The 20381-nt window shown below is 32.4% G+C and overlaps 1 protein-coding gene across 1 annotated transcript; it reads right to left on the reverse strand.

Annotated features, from left to right (window-relative positions):
- Positions 1-2558: 2558 nt before the first annotated feature.
- On the reverse strand, positions 2559-18818 carry LOC128989162 (titin-like). Its single transcript, XM_054411031.1, has 3 exons — positions 18501-18818; positions 18033-18416; positions 2559-3440 (listed from the first exon to the last, which is right to left on the reverse strand). Exons 1-3 carry the CDS (start codon positions 18816-18818, stop codon positions 2559-2561), a joined length of 1584 nt encoding a protein of 527 aa, XP_054267006.1.
- Between the last annotated feature and the right edge of the window lie 1563 nt (positions 18819-20381).

The following is a 20381-nucleotide window of genomic DNA, read 5'->3' on the forward strand; positions in this document are numbered from 1 at the left end:
ACATACTGCCCAAACCACCCTGGATGGTAGAGTAAACCGTCTGATTCTCGGAGTTATTCCATGTTGGAATCATTCCAGAAGCTTCCCTCTTGGACACAGCTTTTGGAATTTTGTATGGTTTTAAGCTGCCTTTGGGTTTTTCTTAGAATATTTTAGTGCTTATCTTAATGTTGATCGTTCATAAAAAACAAGGCAATAGAAAGAAACAAAATCATTACTTTTACAAAGCTAGGATATTAAACTCAGTTAATTTTGCATTTACCACTTAAATCATATCAAAATTGTTGTAATTTAGCAGACATTGAATCAGTCCACTAAGTCAACTTAGGTCGTTAAGGCAGGGTATTAAGCTGGAATAATGGGACTGAGGTAAGTTTCTATGAGCATTTCATCAAGCTATTATGCTACGTTATAATAACCACCCATGCACTCTTATAACCAGTAGACTTTCCTAAAAATATTGCATAAGTCTTGACTAACTAAAGGAGTTATGCTATTATGCATGTTATTAGTATTATGAACAACGAGTTAAATTATTGTAGTTTTCACTTTCGCCTTTGGTTGGTGCCCCTAATTTGAACACGACTAAAACAGAACATATAGCACAAATAGTTTAACAATGCTGTAGTATGTGTCGTACTGATTGGCGTCAAGAGAGGGATTTAGCTTGCTACAACAAGTCTAAAAAGCTCACTTTACAGTGTGTGGTTGACACAACGCATTTGCTCACGTTCTAATAGAGGGCACCCGCCACCGGGATAAGAGATAACCAAAGCATTATGTGAGCGGATCTATATTTAAATTTTTTAGACTCTTTTTTATAATTTGTTTACAACAAAATATTTTCCATATTTCTATAATCAGTCAGAAATTACTTTAGAGTGAAATTACTTTACTCTTTGATTGCGGTCTTGCTGTTTATGTTTTTGTTGTTTATTCTTTTATTACAGCTTGCAGTTTTGCTAGATTTCGAGCAACAAGTTATCTAGTTAGCAATTATGCCTCATTACCAACCACATCTTAACTTAATGTAAACAGTTATAAATAAAAAGTTACCTAAAAGCTGTATAGTCTGATCAATTACCTAACAGATGAAGCAGTCGATCAACCCTCAGCTCTATAAGGTAGATAGACTGAACGATGCGAGAGGCCAAGTTTTAATAAAGACTTCCAGATATTGATAACCTCCTTACTTCCCCAAACTACTTGGGACGCTCGAGTACCGTCTGTTTCTCGGAGTTATTCCATGTTGGAATCATTCCAGAAGCTTCCCTCTTGGCTCTTCTTATCACATTTTCTCTTCAGTCCACTTGGAAGCACAATCATCCCATAACTTCTTTTTCATTTAATAAAAACTGCTTTTGAAATGTTGACGAGTTTTAAACTAACTCTTTTATCTTTCTAAGTAAAGCTATACATTATCAGTAGACCTTATTTTTATCGCCAGTTGCTAAATAAATTAATATGTTACATTATGTATCTTAGTTATTTTTCACAAAAAAAGTAATATTATGAACTTATTGTAGTTTGTTTGAACTTGCTATCAACTTTTACACTACCGGTATTCAATATCAAATTTAAGCCTTTTATATAGGTATCAGTCAGCTTAGCTATGTAAATCTAGGTCGTTAAGATAGGACTAGTTCGAATACTGGGTTTGAGGTAAGTTTCTATGAGCTATTTATCTAGCCATTTATGTTATAATAACACCTTATACCAATACATTTACTGCTATAAAACAGGACATGTTTTATGATTAAATCCTTCTTACACTTTTGAATATACGAGTATTAAAGTATTATTCAAAAGGAAAAAAGAAAAAAATATATATAATCCATAGAATAAATAGAGATATAATTCAAACATTAAAATAGAGGTAAATCGAAACAGAGAATATATAACCATTTTTAATGAATTTTACTTACCCATATCTAATCCATGTCATTCGTCTTTTAGATTTACATGAAATGGCATCTTACAGTTTGAGAAAAAAAGGAAAATAATAGTCAACCATTGTAAACAGTGTTTGTAATCAAATTATAGCGAATTTTAGAGTCGTAGAAAAAATATAAAGACGGTTTGAAGGACAGTAAAAAGAGCGATATAATCTTTAATTTGATTCAAGTGTATCTGAAAGACAAAACACAAACCCTAACCATTCTAGATGCACAAAGTCATGCTCCAATTGTGAAATGATGCAGCATGGACGAGCAAACACCTTAAGACGCATGTTTACTGTTACTTTCTTTTTTAAATATCAAAACACCCGAATGGCTCTTTTTGCACTATTGCTGTGAAAATTTAACTGTACACCTCACTGTAGATGTAAAACAAGAAGTGTTTTAAAGAAATTCCATTACAACTCTGCCCTAGAGTATTTGGCATTTTTTAAATCATCTTATAAAATACTGTATATATTTTATTTAACTAAACAAAATTCCTTTTAAATTAAAATACCTGGTGAATTAGTCGGTCAGTTGAGAGTAGGCTATATTTTAAAATATTTATTTTGAAAAACATAACAAATATATACACATTTTAAAATGTTAAAAATATATTTATAGTTCATGGTTGCCAAAGTGGAAAATTTCGTGTCCTTGCTTCTCTTCTTGGTGGTGATGTCCTCCGAAGTGATGTTCCTCATGTGCATGATGCTCGTGGACATGGACCGGAATGTGAACCTTGACTGGATACGGCACCTCCTTCTCCACCGGGTAGGGAACCTTCTTCTCTACGTAGACGGGGTAAGGCTTCTCCACAGGGTAGGGGACTGGCTTCTGAACTGGCACCTTGACGGGATAAGGAACTTTCTTCTCGACGGGGTAAGGCACGTGTTTGACAACAGGAACGAGATAGGGGACAGGCCGGGGGACATGCACCTTGACCGGGTAGGGGATGTGTTTCTCTACATGGTAAGGCACCTTCTTCTCTACGTAGACGGGGTAAGGCTTGGAGATATGCACGGGGACTGGTCTAACCACAGGAACCTTCACAGGGTAAGGAATCTTCTTCTCGACAGGGTAAGGCTTAGGGATGTACTCCTTGACCGGGTAAGGCACTTTCTTCTCCACAGTCACAGGGTAAGGTTTCTCCACAGGGTATGGGACCGGCCTCTCGACGTGCACCTTGACAGGGTACGGTACCTTCTTCTCCACGTGGACCGGGTACGGCACCTTCACCTCCTTCTCTATAGTGATGGTCTTCACCTCGTGGTGGTGATGATTACTAAAGTCATGTTCTCCGAAGTCTTGACCTCCAAAACCATGACTTTGTAAATCATGTTCACCAAAGTCTCCATTACTTAACTCGTGTCCACCGAAGTTTTCTATTCCTCTCTTGTCATGTGTCTTCTCTTCTTTCTTATCTTCGACCTTCTTCTCCACGGCGAAGACAGCAGTCACCAACAACAAGACTAGAAGACACTTCATCTCCACTGATGTCTACAGACGAGTGTGTCTGGTACCTAGAGTCTGGTGGGTTTTATACATCTTCAGTCACATAACTCTGTATGTTGGTCAATGCAATGCAGACGCTTCCCAATTCCTCACCATAACAGTCTTCAGATACGGTTCGTTACCTGGCATACGTATGATGCATATCTTAAAGTTTGACTCATAACTGATATAGGTTGATACGAGAGTGTTTACGCTCACTATCATATTATACTACGAGCTATGTCTGTACGTGGAATTGTGGGGTTTTTAAAAACTTATATTGGTATTCAGCACAAGGTTTTAGCCTATTTTGGAACTAAGCATGTTTAGGTACAAAGACGTGATTGGCGAAAGCCAATACCTTAAGAAAAGTTACTATTTCGTTACCTAAGAGTGTGAAAAAATTTGAAAAAATAACCTTAGATTCGTAAGCAAGTTCTAGGATTACACAGCGGATTTTTGGTATAACTGGCCATGAAACTTTTCAAAACTACCTTTTTCGCTGCACCTCTTATTTATTTAAGAACCTAAACCTTACACCCAACGTGTATTTGAAAAGTAAAACTAATTGAATATACTTAAACTAAATTCCCATACTCATTTAAACCATTTTCAAACATTTCTAAAAAGTGGATAATACACTAATGTTTTTGGCGTTAGTTTAAACTTTTTAGATTTACTTATATTATTAATGTAATGAATTAGATAAGTCATTAAACTAGAAACGTCATCGTGGTAATTAAAGTTTATTAGGTTGTAACAAGTAAATTCATATCCCATCAAGTTATTAAGGTTTATCATTAATAATTGTATTTTACAACTGCTTGGTCTTTGTGCAATTACAAGTTAAAATGAACTGAAGTTCGAACTGCAATAATTGAAGGAACTTGTGCCGCTATCGTAAGATCAAGTTTTAATTGCATATCGTAATGATGCCCAAGAGATCGAGTATTTACTAAAGTAATCTTGAACTAATCTCTTACTTGTAATATTAAACATGTCTATTATTGTAAAAATATATTCTAAGGGGTTTTGATATCACCATTTCAAATACTCTAAATACTTATTTATTTTTAAACACAAATCTTCCGTAAGCAAATAAAATGCTGGACTCCGCCAATAGTTATTACACCAGTAGGATTATTATAAAATACTAATACAATTATATAGCACATTTTTTACACATTTTATGAATATTTCTCAAAAGTTTTCTATTTATTCTTTTCTTAACAACTCAAACTTATAACTTATAACTTATATAACTCAAATTTATAAGAACGAGAGGTATTTTGGAAATCTATGAAATAAATTACGATATCGTATGTATACGAAGATATGTATATTCAGGAGATATATGTAGGTCAGAAGATAAATTATGTTACCTTAAAAATTATAGTCTTAAAAAATAGTAGGTGATTGGAAGTGAGTGAATGAATGCAGAGGTTAATATTTCTATGACCATGTCACCACTAGTAGTCTTTAGTTAGGGTTAGCATTTGTAATGAAAGAAAAGAATCAAGAATGAATAAAGAATCAAGAATTTATTCACCATTAAATACAATATACAATAGGTGTCGTCAATGTTTTAACACAAATCAATGCATAATATCTTGAGTGTCACGGATCAGGTACTCTCAATTGGTATAAAATGTCTTAACCTTAATTCACTTGCTAATAACATTGTTAAATTCCTTAGGTGGTAACAAGTTAACGTTAGGTGGCAGTTTATAATACATTAACATTTGAAGGTAACTATGGTTCTTATAATACTTATCAGGTCTAACAATGTCATATTTTTGTCTGGTGTTATGATAATTAACAGGAGAGGTTTTTTGAAAAAAACTAAATAAATAAAAACATATAAAAGAAATAAAACATTCATATAAAGTTGTGTGTGAAAACTTCATATATAAATTTAATTTGTATCTGCCAATAACTATTTACCAATAAGTCAATAATTGAGTCGCAAAAGATGGTTAAGCTAAACCCAACAATATATTTAATGAGTTAATATACAATTATTGTAATTCAAACAAAGAGAGAAAGTGTGCATTTAATTTTTTTACAACCGCCTAATTTTTAACAAATAATTCAAGAAATATTACTTTAATCTTAAAAGCCAGTAAAAGAGGAAACACTGTTTCTACACAAACATGAAACCCTCGCTTGAATTTTCCATACCAAAGCTGGCCGAAGTTCTATTGTTCAAACTTCCTTTGTATGTGACAATTATTTGTCTTCATGCAAGATAAATGTTTGTTATATTCAGTACTAATTTCTGCAGTTTACTTTCGAACCGTTTTAAGTTAGTTGTGTTTTGTGAATAATACTAACCAAAGGTTAACATTAATTGTGATACATTAAATTAGAATTATTACGTTATTTTGTCATACAAATCTGTCATACAATAGTTCTTTTGTGCTCCTTTTGAAATTTAATTTGATTTTTCAATATTATATTTTTGTCTCTCTTGTATTCAAATATTTTTAACAATATGCAACGAGGAAAGTTTGGTAATAACTGTATATTTAAAAACGAAAGTAGAAATATCTATTTGCTTCGGAACGAACCATACATAAAATATATGGTTTGCTATGGCTCTTGTAGAATATATATCTATGTAGGTAGCCTATTGAATCTTTATTTGAGGAATATCTAAAGTTATACAACTAACTTGCCGATGAAAATTATCCAAACTATTAAATAACTGAAAAGTTTAGGTTACCATTACGTACACAGGGTGAACAATTTAACTATGTCGCCATTGGTATCTCGGAAACTATTAGATTTAGAGACGAGACAACACTAATGAAAACACCTTTGTTTTATTGCATTTAAAATATAAATAGGTACTGTAGGAGTGTTAGATTATTTAATAATACGATTTTCAATATACAGCAATAAAATATATAAAAAATATAATAACCTTCAATAGGTGCTCACGCTTTTTTGATACATTAAAAAAAAAATTCGCTAAATACATTGCCAGTTGTTTTAAATAAAACTTAACATCATTACATGCTAAATTCCTTGACGATTTTGTGATCACTTCTTTAAATTAGTTAATTCTGCAATGAACCTGTGTAAAAATTATTATTGTTTCCAGTTTAAAATAGTATTTTTTTTTTTTAATATTTTAAAGTTTAAGGAGTAGTTAATAGAAAGTGTAATAACAGTGTGAGGGGGGAGCGTTGTGGTTTTAACATCGACAGCCTTTAAGTTATAAATTAATAAGTTATAAATTAAGTTATATATTAAATACTGTTGATTGAAGCCAAGAGGTTGCTGTAAAAAATTGTTTCTTCTGTTTTCTCGTAATAAATAAGCTGTTATTATTAAAAAAAATCATTTTTAATACATTGGAGGTTTAAAGTAGTACCTAGGGAGTAAAATTCAGCTGTTATAAACTCAGATGTAAATTTCGATTGTAAGCCATTGTATACCCTTGTAGTTTTTTGTAAAACGAGTTATTTTTGTAACTATGTTTTTATGCAAATATACACAGAATATATAATTTTGGTCTTATATTTTTCGTAAAGATGACTTTTTAAAATTAATATTTTGATCTTACTGAGTGTGAACTTGATTTTGACTTTTTTTCCGAGTCCCCTCAAACAGGGTTGTGGTTTTGAATCTCCTCAAGGAATCATCGTTCTCATTCCCATAAAACCTAGTCTGTATTATATTCTGCTTAAAAAAAAAATAAATAAATAAAAAAAAAATAATTCACACATTTTATCGTTTTTATTTATTTTTATTTCGATTTTCCCTTTATGAACCGTACCCATGTCTTTCAAATAACAAGCGTTGTAGTAAAATATTTCTTACTTTGACGTAGTTATAGTGTATTTATTTGATAATATACATTATACTTTATAGGTATTCTAAGCAACACACTAGAGTATACTCTGATCAGAAGTCATTACTAGTCCAACGATCTATCATCTGTGACTTTCAGAGGCGAGACTCTGCGACAAATGTTGCAATTAAACATCTTTATTTTTTTTTATTCGTTAAACCTAGTCAGTTGCATATTTATTTAGGCCTGAAACACCAATTTTTGTATTCGTAAACCTAATGTAAGATCCTAATGTTTACGTATAAATATTAATTCAGAATATTTAGACATTTACGTTTGAAATATTTTTTTTTTCTAAAAAAAAAAACTGAAAACCTAATGATGGCTCTAAATAGGAGCCAAAACTAGTTCCAACTGAAATTAAATTGGTCGCTTACTAGCGAGTATTTAAGCCTTTTATTGTTTAATTCCATGTAAACGTTTTAAAAAAAGAATCTAAGATTTATTAAGCATGAATTGTCCCTTTAATTAGTAGCAACATCAAAGTATGCAGACAAATTACTGCGAATTTATAAGTTTGTCTGAGCTCAAACAAGAAACTTATTGAAATCCCAGACTGATTGTTCTTTTGTAAACTTCCAAACAACTTTATCTGAAAATTGTCAATGACAATTACCTCTGTAGCTACAGATTACTAGAATCATAATATATCCGATTCTTTTTACTATACCCACCTTTTAAAACTTGTCCTTGGAAATATAGTATTAGAATTAATAAATAACCTTTCAGTAGTTGTGATATTTTACTATGGAAAACAACTTAGAGTATGTACCAGTGTGCCACTAAATTTGTAGCTCTAATCTTATAAAAGATTTATAAAAAAAAAAAAAATTGAGATTAAGGGTTGTCTCTTTGTGAGAATACCGAGTAGTATTTCCTAGATAATTCTTAAAAGAATAATTCTCTTTGAAACATGAACTTGTTAAATATGGTTAAACTCTAAATACCGTGCTTGCTAGACTAAACATGTACTTGCAGTCAAAACTGCGTTATTGGTGTAAGGCTATATATATATCTTCACAACTTGACTACTTTCAGTTTATGGGGCAATATTGATGACAAGTAAATCTATACAGGGTGTGGAAAAAAGGTGGGGCATAGTTTACGTAGTAGTGATTCCTTAAGTCAAAATAAGCACGGTAACACACCCACTGGCAGTGAGTAATATATTTAATAACTTTTTTACAACTGCAGTTGAAAAGCTTGTTTTGCCATATGTTTCACAACCATTAACAACAGAAATAGGTACAGTAACACAGAACCCCTCAAAATCTTGCATTATTAAAAATTTTAAGTTTGAATCTATAACTGAAGGCAATCTTAATACTTTCTTTTGAAAATAAATATTCAACGGGGTATGATGAAATACCTATCACAATAATTAAAAAATCATTACCATATATTTTAAAACCATTAGCACATGTAATAAATTCTTCTCTGATTTCGGGAATTTTTCCATCCAAATTAAAATTAGCCAAAGTTATTCCCATATTCAAAAAAGGAAACACCGCAGATCCATCATGCTATCGCCCAATATCTCTTTTACCGGTTTTTTCAAAAATTTTTGAACGAGTTGTTTATATTCAGCTCTTTAATTACCTTGAAACGAATCGATAAGAAGCAACACGGGTTTAGACCAGACAAATCTACAATAACAGCTGGTATAAATTTTATTGAATCAATTATAAATTCAGTAGATAATGGTGATAAAGTAGTTGGAATATTTTTAGACCTTAGTAGAGCTTTTGACAGCGTTTCACATTGTAAACTATTAAATATTTTAAATGAATTAGGAATAATAGGAAAAGAATTACGGTGGTTCACTTCATATTTAGAAAACAGAGAACAGTTGGTTGAAGTGGACTACGTAATAGAGAAAAGAAATACTAAATATTTTGAAAAATTTAGATCTCAGCGGCAGACACTACGATATGGAGTACCCCAGGGATCAATCTTGGGGCCTCTTTTGTTCCTCTGTTACATTAAGGGGTTACCAGAGATGATCCCGGTCAGTCATGGATCTATGTGTCTGTATGCTGATGTCTCTAAGGTTTTGTTTTCAGGAAAATACAATTTAATTATTGAAAAATCCTCAAACAGGAGTCTCCTCTGTATAAAAACGTTTTTGGATGAAAGAAATCTGCTTATCAGCACAACAAAATCAAATCTAATATCCTTTTCAACTAAACAATCAATAACAGCATTTGAACCTAATATTTTTATAAAAACAGACAAAATTGATCAGGTAAGCCAAACAAAGTTTCTGGGACTGGTTATTGATGAAAATCTATTTTGGGATAATCACATAAACTATGTAGTAAATAAATTATCATCTGGCATATGAATGCCAGCATGAGCATGAGCCTCGCGGCTTATGTCCAAGGTTTGCAACTTGGAAACTCTTAGGATAATCTATTATTCTCTTATTCATTCCCACATATCCTATGGAATCGCCATTTACGGAGCAACAACTAAGGCAAATTTGGATAAAATACTTATAAAACAAGAAAAAGCTATTAGAGTGATCATGAAATTAAAAAGAACAGATTCAGTTAAAAATATCTTTCCTGAATTGGGTGTATTAACAGTTTACAGTTTGTATATTTATGAGACAATAATTTATGCAAAACAATTTAATTTATTATCCACTGCAAGTAAATATAACACACGCTTTTAAATTAACCTTCCTAGACTTAATTTAGAATTCTATACCAAAAAACCTTCATATGCAGGCTTAAAATTTCTAAAAAAATTACCGATTTCACTTAAAAAAGAAAATAATACAAACAGATTCAAAAGCCTACTAAAAGACTTGTTGATAAGAAACCCATTTTATTCCATCAAAGAAGTTTTAAATTGTAATCTCAAAACGACCGTTTGAATTCCAGATACTACCTAGTTTTACTCTGACATAACCTTCTAAGATTTTGTGATATTTTGAAGTTATAGCACACATTTTTAGTTTTACTGTATAAATCCTTTGTGAATGATTTTAATTGTTTAGTTTATAATTTTTTGTTTATGTTAGTTTAATGACACTATTAAAGACATATTGTCTAAACTTTGTGAATAAAGAATATTTGATTGATTGATTGATTGAAGCAAAAAAGTTCATATAAACATACATCCTATCTCATTTCGATTAGCGTATGTCTGCCTGTATGTATTTTTTACTAAAACCTTCTTTAACCCCTCCTTTCTTAAACATTCCTAACAGTTACAGTCACAAAGGTCTGCAAAATTGATCACCTTTTTGAAAACTGTCTTCATGCAAAATATGAACAAAACCTTTGGATCGTTAAAAGATTGTGGCTATTTTAAATATTGTATTTCAAATTCCACAAAACCTACAAAAAAAAATGCAAGATACATAAATAAAGTAAATATTATTCAAATTCCAACGACATCTTATAAGCTTGGCTTTGAAAAAGAATAACTGAGAAGTTAATTTAAAACTCGATATATTTACAGTTTCTCCATAAAAAAACTATGTTTTATCACTAAAATTACTTTTTAAATGCGGCATATTGGCAAACAATATTTAGTATCAACTTTGAGTTTAACTTTAAATTAATTTGTCCACTCTCTTTGAGTCTTTGACTAAACTCCTCTCACTTAACCCCACCCGCATCCAAAATCCTTAGAGTTAAAGGATTATTGTTATCGTCAACCTCAAAACTAACTCTTCCTCCGGATTGGAGTTAACGTTAGGCCGAAAAAGAGAACTTTCCAATCCTTGATGTCAAGCATGGCTTAAAAGTTGGTCTCCGGAATATGTGTTGGCAGTTTTTAAATTGAAAACGTACTATTGACAATGTTTACATGAAAATGTCAGAACTACATTCATTCAATTTTGACGTATCTATATATAAAGCCAAAAGTACCCATGAACTTTTGAGAAAGCTACAAGTCCCCCCCCCTCCTATAAACCATATACTTAAAACGTTCGTCATGACGAGAAACCTTGCGCAAAACTATCCATTATTTCACAAATTACCCTATAAGGTCATAATTGCTTTCCTAAGGGAACTTTCTATATTACCTAATCTTAAAAATACCTCAGCTGCATTAATTTGTATGTTATTCTTTCAATTTATTACCTTATTAAAATCAGGTGTGATTATTTGTTTGTATTACTGTATTCTGTTTTGTTTATTTCAGCTTGACCTAACCAATCAATAGTTTTATTAATTGAAGTCAAACGGGGTGAAGCCCGTGGGTAACAACTAGTTCTACTTAACACTCAATTTAGAATACTTTAAATACGTAATGTTACATAGAATATGTACCTTATGTATGTTATGTAGAATATGCCTTGAACTATAGAATATGTATCAAGTTTAATATAGGTTAAACATCATTTTCCATATTCTAATTTTTAGTACACATTTTTAGTTTGATGCCGATTTGGGTTTCTTAACATAACAATGTACCATAGGGTTAATTTAACTTTTACCACCTAAGCATTTTATGTTATTACTTTTTTTCTATATCTTGTATCTATTTTGTTTGTGAAGCTTACAGATTTTCTTACAACAAATTAGAAATAAAAAAAATATATACAACCACAACATAATAAGTAAGCCATTAATTAAGGATTAATTAGGTAATACAACCACAACGACAGTAAGCGTTTTCCTAAAGATAATGGACAAGCGTTAAGACCGGTGCTGTAATATGATGATTCTCGGATGAAAGAGCACGTTGGAGATTATTTATCTGTAGTTATGTTTATTTAACTGCGGTTGTTTCTTTTCATACAAAGATATTTTAGCTAACACATTGCCTCCATTTTCAACAATTCTAAACTACCAGTAATTCTTACACTACTTGGAAATTAAGTTCTATTGTTTTATTTGCCAAAGCGTATAACCATCCACGGTAAAGATTTACTGGTGTCGGGTTATTCAAAGACAGCGCGGCAAGAAGCCGACATCAAACATTAGGCATTACCTAACAATGCCTCATTGCCATACATCCATTCCTCATTATTGTGTTATTCCTGATTATTGTGTTTTACTCGTAAATGTCTGAATGGTATTGATATTAGGCTAGATGGAGTCGTTTGTCGATGTTAAGAAGGGAGATATACATTGGTGTAAGTGTTAGAATACCTAAGACCATGATATCAATTAGGCTCCAAAATTAAATTTTCTCTGTTAAATCTATGTACGACGGATTTATTCTCCACAAAAAGATTTTATGGAAATAAGAGTTCAATTAATATATTTTGAAACGATATTTCACACTAGAAATTCACATTTACCTAAAGTTACAATAAACAATTTCAAAGAAGAATATCACCCATCTCTTAGGACGAAATTTAAAATTAGTTTGTATATTTATGCACAATGAGTAGTGGACAAATGAAGCAGTTTGTTATGCGAGAGTTGTACACTCGTCCACCTTGTCATGCAAATGTCCAATGCTTTATACTGCTTTGGATCTCCACAGGGACTTTATGTCAATAAAAACAGAGTATACAGTACTTATAAAACGCAAAACACTTTAAAACCTTATCGAATCTAACTGTTGGGTTAATACAATAAAATACAAACTTATCAATGTAATATTTATTCATGTATTAAGTTTTCCGTAACGTGAGGTTAGTGAACATTAAACTACCATCTATATTAATAGGCAAGCATGATTCGTTAAAACCTTTTTTCTCAGCTCGTGTGCATCGTAGGGAAAATCTACGCATACTGTTAGAAAGATATTTACCTGTAGGTGTGCTGAGTCCCTTTATAAATTAAAATATAATTAATGGGCTCTGAAATAAGCGCAAAAAATGAAAAAAAAAAAAATAAAAAAATAACATGGGCCTTACGGGTTGCTACGCTGGCAACGAAACATAAACAGAAAATCAAAACAAATGAAGAAATTCCAATCACATGTTTTATTTACAGGGTGGGGTGAAAGTAGAGAAGTCTGAACATTAGATATTTTACGTCGAGCTTTTGACCACGGGACGACCTCTAGTTTAAATTAAATTAAATTATTATTAAATTAATAGAACATGTTTTGATAATACAAAAATTAGCCTTATACAAATAACTCTCAAAGATATCATTAGAAACTCACCAAAGTTAACAGCAATTTATGTTCGTAATTATGTACTTTTTACAGTCATTTAATGTTTTAGACGTTCCGTAATAATTGTTATATTTAGCCTATATGGCCAAACAGATGTTATACTATTGATTAGTTGAAATATAGTTTTTAGAAACTGTTCCAATCCAAACAAAACCAAACTTGTATTGTTCGTAATCTCTTTGTCGCAGCCCCAAAGCTAAGCCGCTGTCTCAAAGGAGGCAATTTGTTATTGGCAGCGTGTGTTAGAGAGCCGTTTCTAATTATCTCACAACGTTCAAAACATGTTTGGATTACTAACATTTACTATTCGACCTAATAGTCTTCTTTGCTTGAAAATTTACTATCAAAAGCAAAACGACTTACTTATTAACATTCGTATTTACTATTAACAGTTTTGGTGAATATGCTTACAGCGAAGAAGCCATTACAGTAAATGGCACGAAAAGCCCTACATATATATTTGATTTTGATGGAATTTGGCAATAATGTGTAGAATTGGATACACTTGATTAAGATTGCGAACCAGCAAGATCAGGTCACGTAAACGGGGTGATTAATTGGCTTAGTCTGCAGGTTTGCTCTGGCGAGGGTATTTAATTATTAAGTTTGGCGTAAGTGTATTGGATCATTGATACACCATAATATCGAACAGAAGAAGAAGCTATCTCCCTATCCTAAAAAATCCGTGGAACCTAAATAACAAGTTTCTTATGGGTATGATTAAGGTTGACTTCTGATTGACGTTTACAATTACATGTGATTAGAAGTAATATAAATCAAGTGGGTTTGAGATGACACTTGTTATTATAGGTGACTTGTTATCGAGGGTCGTGTTACCAAAGTTCCACTATTGTAGAGTTTGGCTAAACGGGACGCCATGTTTCAATAAAGAGAATAAGCTGCAGATATTGATAATCTTCAGACTGCCCAAACCACTCGGGATGCTCGAGTAAACCGACTGTTTCTCGGAGTTATTCCATGTTGGAATCATTCCAGAAGCTTCCCTCTTGGCCTGCCTTATTATCACCGTTACTCCTCAGGGTTCTTGGAAGCACAATCACCGTATAACTTCTTTTTAATTATAATACAAACTGCTTTTGGAATTTTCTATGGCTTTAAGCTACCTTTGGATCTTTCTAAGTATAGTTTAGTGCTTCTCTTATTGTTGATCGTTCAGAAAAAAAAAACAATTTAATAGACAAAAATTATTACTTTTATAAAGCAAGAAAATTAAACTCAGTTGATTTTGCTTTGCCACTTGAATCATATCATAATTATTGTAATTTAGCAGACATTGAATCAGTCCACTAAGTCAACTTAGGTCGTTAAGGCAGGGTATTAAGCTAGAATAATGGGACTGAGGTAAGTTTCTATGAGCATTTCATCAAGCTATTATGCTACGTTATAATAACCACCCATGCACTCTTCTAACCAGTAGACTTTCCTAAAAATATTGCATAAGTCTTGCCTAACTAAAGGAGTTATGCTATTATGCATGTTATTAGTATTATGAACAAAGAGTTAAATTATTGTAGTTTTCACTTTCGACTTTGGTTGGTGCCCCTAATTTGAACACGCCTAAAACAGAACATATATTACAAATAGTTTAACAATGCTGTAGTACGTGTCGTACTGGTTGGCGTCAAGAGAGGGATTTAGCTTGCTACAACAAGTCTAAAAAGCTCACTTTACAGTGTGTGGTGGACACAACGCATTTGCTTACGTTCTAATAGAGGGCACCCACTACCGGGATAAGAGATAACCAAAGCATTATGAGTGCGGATCTACAGTATATTTAAATATTGTAGACTATTTTTTTTAAATTTTTTACAACAAAATATTTTCCAAATTTCTATAATCAGTCAGAAATTACTTTAGAGTGACTCTTTGATTGCGGTCTTGCTGTTTATGTTTTTGTTGTTTATTCTTTTATTACAGCTTGCAGTTTTGCTCGATTTCGAGCAACAAGTTATCTAGTTAGCAATTATGCCTCATTGCAGTATAATACAAATGTGAATAAAATTCAACCGGTATTAACTTTTTAAATCTAATTATTGAGGTATTTATGATGTTAGTAAGAAAGGCCAATCAGTTTGATGCGTAGCAACAAAGGCAACACAACCATAATTTATTTGGAAGAAAAGTTAAGTTAAACTTTACAAAAAAGTCTGACATTCAGTCGAGATGCACAGAGTCATACGCTCTGGTTGTGATATGATGCAGCATGGATGAGCAAACTCCTCGTGCAAAATGTTTACTTTAGCATGGTTTTTATATTAAAATACTCGAGCAGTTCTTTTTACTCTTTTGCTTTGAACAATTGTAATACCTCGCATATGTTCCTTTAAATGTCAGATGAATAAAGTGTTTACCTAAAACAGTTTCGGTAGTTTGCATTTTTGAAGCTTGAAAATAAATAAATTTCGAACAAAATTTTGAAAAGTTGTACAATACAATGAAGTTGTACACACAATAATTAGTATTGTGAATTTTTATTTCACATTTTTTACCATGTTAAATATTAATTTTAATTTAATACTTTGTGGCCGCAAATATTACACTATGCGTAGTAATGAACATATATGGTACTGTATATATATATGAATTTATAGGATTATAATATTTGTTAGTGGTATCGTAAGAAAAAAAAAACATAATTTACATCATTACTAATATTAAAATTTGGACAATCATAATACAATCATAATAATAATAGCTGCGGTCTACTACCTCATCGATAATTAACTAAGAAAATATTGGATAATATTATCTTAGTACTGTATATACATGAGTTTAGTATGTTTGTATCCAACTATGAAACTGTGGAATAGCATTCTGACGGCCGTGGTTTATCTTTTCAATAAAAACCACCGCAACATCACAATTTAAACTACCTAAAAACATTTAGTTATTTTAAAATAGTTTAATTCGAATAAAATAAAATCGGTAAAATGTATTCAACATTAAATTTCTCTAAGAGTATTTATTAGACGGAGTTCTCAAGTTCAGATAAAGACATTCGCCTAAGAAACATATCTATTTGTCGTTTATTAAACAAATAGATCAAAAGCAGAGTTCCAAGCCACTAAGTAGTTTCTTTAACTAAACACTTTGGTAACAACAAACCATTTAAAATCAAGTAAGAATCTGACTAACTTTAGTTATTTGTGCAACTAGTGAGCAAAGTGAGCAATTGACTCACTCGAGAGAAGAGGAATGGTTTCTCGAGTGAGGCAATTGCACTTTGCACTCGAGTTGTACATTATATTTTTCCTACAGTTACCATAAAACAAATAAATTGGTAAAAAAAACCTTAACATATTTTTACACAGAAGTGAACTTATAATATGACATTTAATGATACAACAGTAAAACAGCTGACCAGCTGATTTACAGCCAGTGCTGCCAACGTATTTCGCGCGCATACGACCTTGTCTGCATGTTACGCGCTCACTATTTTGTGCCTTATCGTTGCAAATCTGGAGTGAGACAAAGTAATTCGAGTGAGACAATGTTAACATTGTCTCACTTTGCTTTCTCAAATCAGTGAGGGAACATGTACATTGTTAGGTAACTGTAGGAAAAGAATATTGTTTGTAAAATGTTTCCTGAATCTGTACGTTTAATGGGAATGGAAAGCCAGCAGATAGGTATAACATATTTCATGTTGTCAGAAAATGAAATTAAAAAAATTGAAAGGGAAAGTGTTTATTCTGTGAATGTGGGTTGAGTTTTATGAATCCATGTTATTTTTGTTGAAAAAAATATAATGAATTAGTTGAGAGTATTTTATGTATAGTTTCTATCCAAACACTCAACAAATATGTACAAATTGCACAATGTCAAAATTTATTTATAGTTTGCAGCCATCAAAGTACGAGATTTCATGTCTGTGCTCCTCTCCTTGAAACTGATGTCCTACAAAGTGATGTTCTCATAAGTGATGATCTCCAAGAGACCTTATAAAATGTCTATGAGGCCTAATATCACATAAAAAGTAAACTTATTGTGCTCGATTCTGACAATCGCAAATGTAGGTTTAAATAACTTCGACAACAACAAAAACATGGAATGATGATTAGCAAATGTTCCTGGAAAAGAAAAAAAGTTAAACTTCAACATTCCACAAAGTGTTCCAGTAGTGATATGATGCAACATGGATGAGCAAACAACTCAAGGTGAATATTTACTTTTGAATAGTTTTTATATAAAAAAAACTAGTGTGTCTATTACCCACTTGCTTTGAACATTTAACTCAAAAAGACCGGCGTTATGAAAAATCATCTGTGTATATTATGATAGGGAGATTAAAAATATATTAACCTAAACATTTGCTGTACATCTATTCACAGTCTGCTGTATTTTGGGCACCGCTGTAAGACGCGTAGAGTACAATAGGTAGTTGGAGGATATTCGGTAACTCAATTTATTACACCAGTTATCAAGAGTGAAATTTTATTAATTAATTCCTAAAGGCGATTTAATATATACAAACTGTACAAAATACGTGATCACATTTTCATTATTTACAATGTCTTCAATACTATTTATAGTTCATAGCCTCCAAAGTGAAAACTTTTGTGACCCTGTCCTGTAAAATCATGTTCTCCAAAATGATGTTCCTCATGCTTGTGATCGTGAACATGGACTGGGATGTGAACCGGAACCTTTACTGGATATGGCACCTCCTTCTCCACCGGGTAGGGAACTTTCTTCTCTACGTGGACGGGGTAAGGCTTCTCCACAGGGTAGGGGACTGGTTTCTCAACTGGCACCTTGACAGGATAAGGGACTTTCTTCTCGACGGGGTAAGGCACGTGTTTGACAACAGGAACGTGATAGGGGACAGGCCGGGGGACATGCACCTTGACCGGGTAAGGGATATGTTTCTTTACAGGGTAGGGCACCTTCTTCTCTACGTAGACGGGGTAAGGTTTGGGGATATGCACGGGAACTGGCCTCTCTACATGCACCTTCACAGGGTAGGGTATTTTCTTCTCGACAGGGTAAGGTTTAGGAATGTACTCCTTGACCGGGTAAGGCACTTCCTTCTCCACAGTCACCGGGTAAGGTTTCTCCACAGGGTAGGGGACCGGCCTCTCGACGTGCACCTTGACAGGGTACGGTACCTTCTTCTCCACGTGGACCGGGTACGGCACCTTCACCTCCTTCTCTATCGTGATGGTCTTCACCTCGTGGTGGTGATGATTACTAAAGTCATGGCCCCCGAAGTCATGGCCCCCAAAGTCATGTCCCCCAAAACCATGATCTCCAAAATCATGTCTACTAAAGTCTCCACCACTGAACTCGTGTCCACCGAAGTCTTCTATTCCTCTCTTGCCATGTTTCTTCTCTTCTGTCTTCTCTTCTATCTTCTTCTCCTCGGCGAAGACAGCAGTCACCAACAACAAAACTAGAAGACGCTTCATCTCCGCTGATGTCTACAGACGAGTGTGTCTGGTACCTAGAGTCTGGTGGGTTTTATACATCTTCAGTCACATAACTCTATGTTAGCCTTTGTAATGTAACAGGTTCCGGCCTCCCCACTACTATGGTCTTTAGATACGGTTAGTTATTTCGTATGCGTGTTTGCATACTCATAGATTGTTGGATACCCGATATATTGTTGTGGTAGTGTTGTGTTTATTTTGTTTGTGTAATGTTGTATTTTGATTATTAAAAAAAATACTTAAAGAAGTTATTTAACACTCCTATAAGCAGAAAATCATGCAGTTTATCTCTGAATCAAACTATGCACATTTATTAGCCTTTTTATAAATATAGTGGGTTTAAATAGCTATTAAATGTACTCATCGGTAAACATCAATAGTTGAGTAGTGCAGTGTAATTATACTATACAATACTCTTTTTAAGTTGAAAATTTAATAATTGTGCTTTTATACTACCTCCCTCTTCATCTAATTTAAAGTTTTGATCGTAATGATGCCCAAGTGACAAAGTATGTATTAAATTAATCTGGAAAAAACCAGTTAGGTATAACTATAATATTAAACATGTTTATTGTAGTCCTTTCAGATGTTTGTAGTCCCTTCTTCTGATCTTAGGACGCTAGCCCGGAACGGTTTTACACATATTTTCAGGCTAATATTACTTCAAGTTATTTGCAGATAAGAATTATGAAGTTTTATAGTACTAAACAAAACTGTAAACTCTATAATAGCTAATACTTCAGTTAGATAGTTTGTAAAATTAAATAGTGTACTATCATGAATATTGGGACATCATAAAAAAATTTTAAAAGCAAAAGCATTTTTCCTCATTTAGATAGCGTATATTACTTAAATATAAATGCATCTTATAAATAATTATTAATTTATATATAAATAATTTACGTGTACACATTTTCTTACTTATATTATAAACGTGAAAGGTTGTAGGTATGTCACTGGAAACATATTGGGCTCATTGAGCTAAAGGAATAGATCCAATAAATGGCATCACGGACATACTCCTAATTTATTTTGATACTCTTCTAGGTCATTGCCACACTGGCTTCCAAGTTGTAACGTTATTATCATAAGTTTTAAAACTAACAAAGTAAAAGAGAGTGGTTAAAAAATGACGCTGTAGGTGTTATATATTTGTAGAAATTTGTGTGTGTTTTTTAAAGATTTTAAAGGTTAAAGGTTTTTTATTTACAAAATTAGCTTTAAGAGTCTAAACTATTATTCTTATATTTTAAATAGAGGGAGAGAGAAAATAATTGATTAAATTGTATGACTTTTAATTTTGAAAAATAACTCTACGATTATTCATTTAATTTATGTAATGTCAGCAAAAGAGGAAACACTGTTTCCACACAAACACTAGAGCCTCACTTGAATTTTCCAAACCAAACAAGACCGAAGTTCTATTGTTCAAACTTCCTTTGTATGAGACAATTATTTGTCTTCATGCAAGATAAATGTTTGTTACTGTACTAATACGGCTAATTTATCTTTTAAACGAATCAAAAAGTTGCATATTGTGAC

The sequence above is a fragment of the Macrosteles quadrilineatus genome, unplaced genomic scaffold, assembly GCF_028750875.1.
Source record: "Macrosteles quadrilineatus isolate MER2022 unplaced genomic scaffold, UCM_ALF_1.0 Scaffold_3__2_contigs__length_128488019, whole genome shotgun sequence".
Taxonomy (NCBI): Eukaryota; Metazoa; Arthropoda; class Insecta; order Hemiptera; family Cicadellidae; genus Macrosteles; species Macrosteles quadrilineatus.

What these genes read in the sequence shown, in the direction of transcription:
- LOC128989162 (XM_054411031.1), bottom strand. Translation starts at nt 18,818, where the DNA reads ATGAAGCGTCTTCTAGTTTTGTTGTTGGTGACTGCTGTCTTCGCCGAG. An exon ending in AGGTACCGTACCCTGTCAAG is followed by an intron (nt 18,417 to 18,500) that starts GTGCACGTCGAG and finishes TACCCGGTCAAG; the next exon opens with GAGTACATTCCTAAACCTTA. An exon ending in CGGTTCACATCCCAGTCCAT is followed by an intron (nt 3,441 to 18,032) that starts GTTCACGATCAC and finishes ACTCGTCTGTAG; the next exon opens with ACATCAGTGGAGATGAAGTG.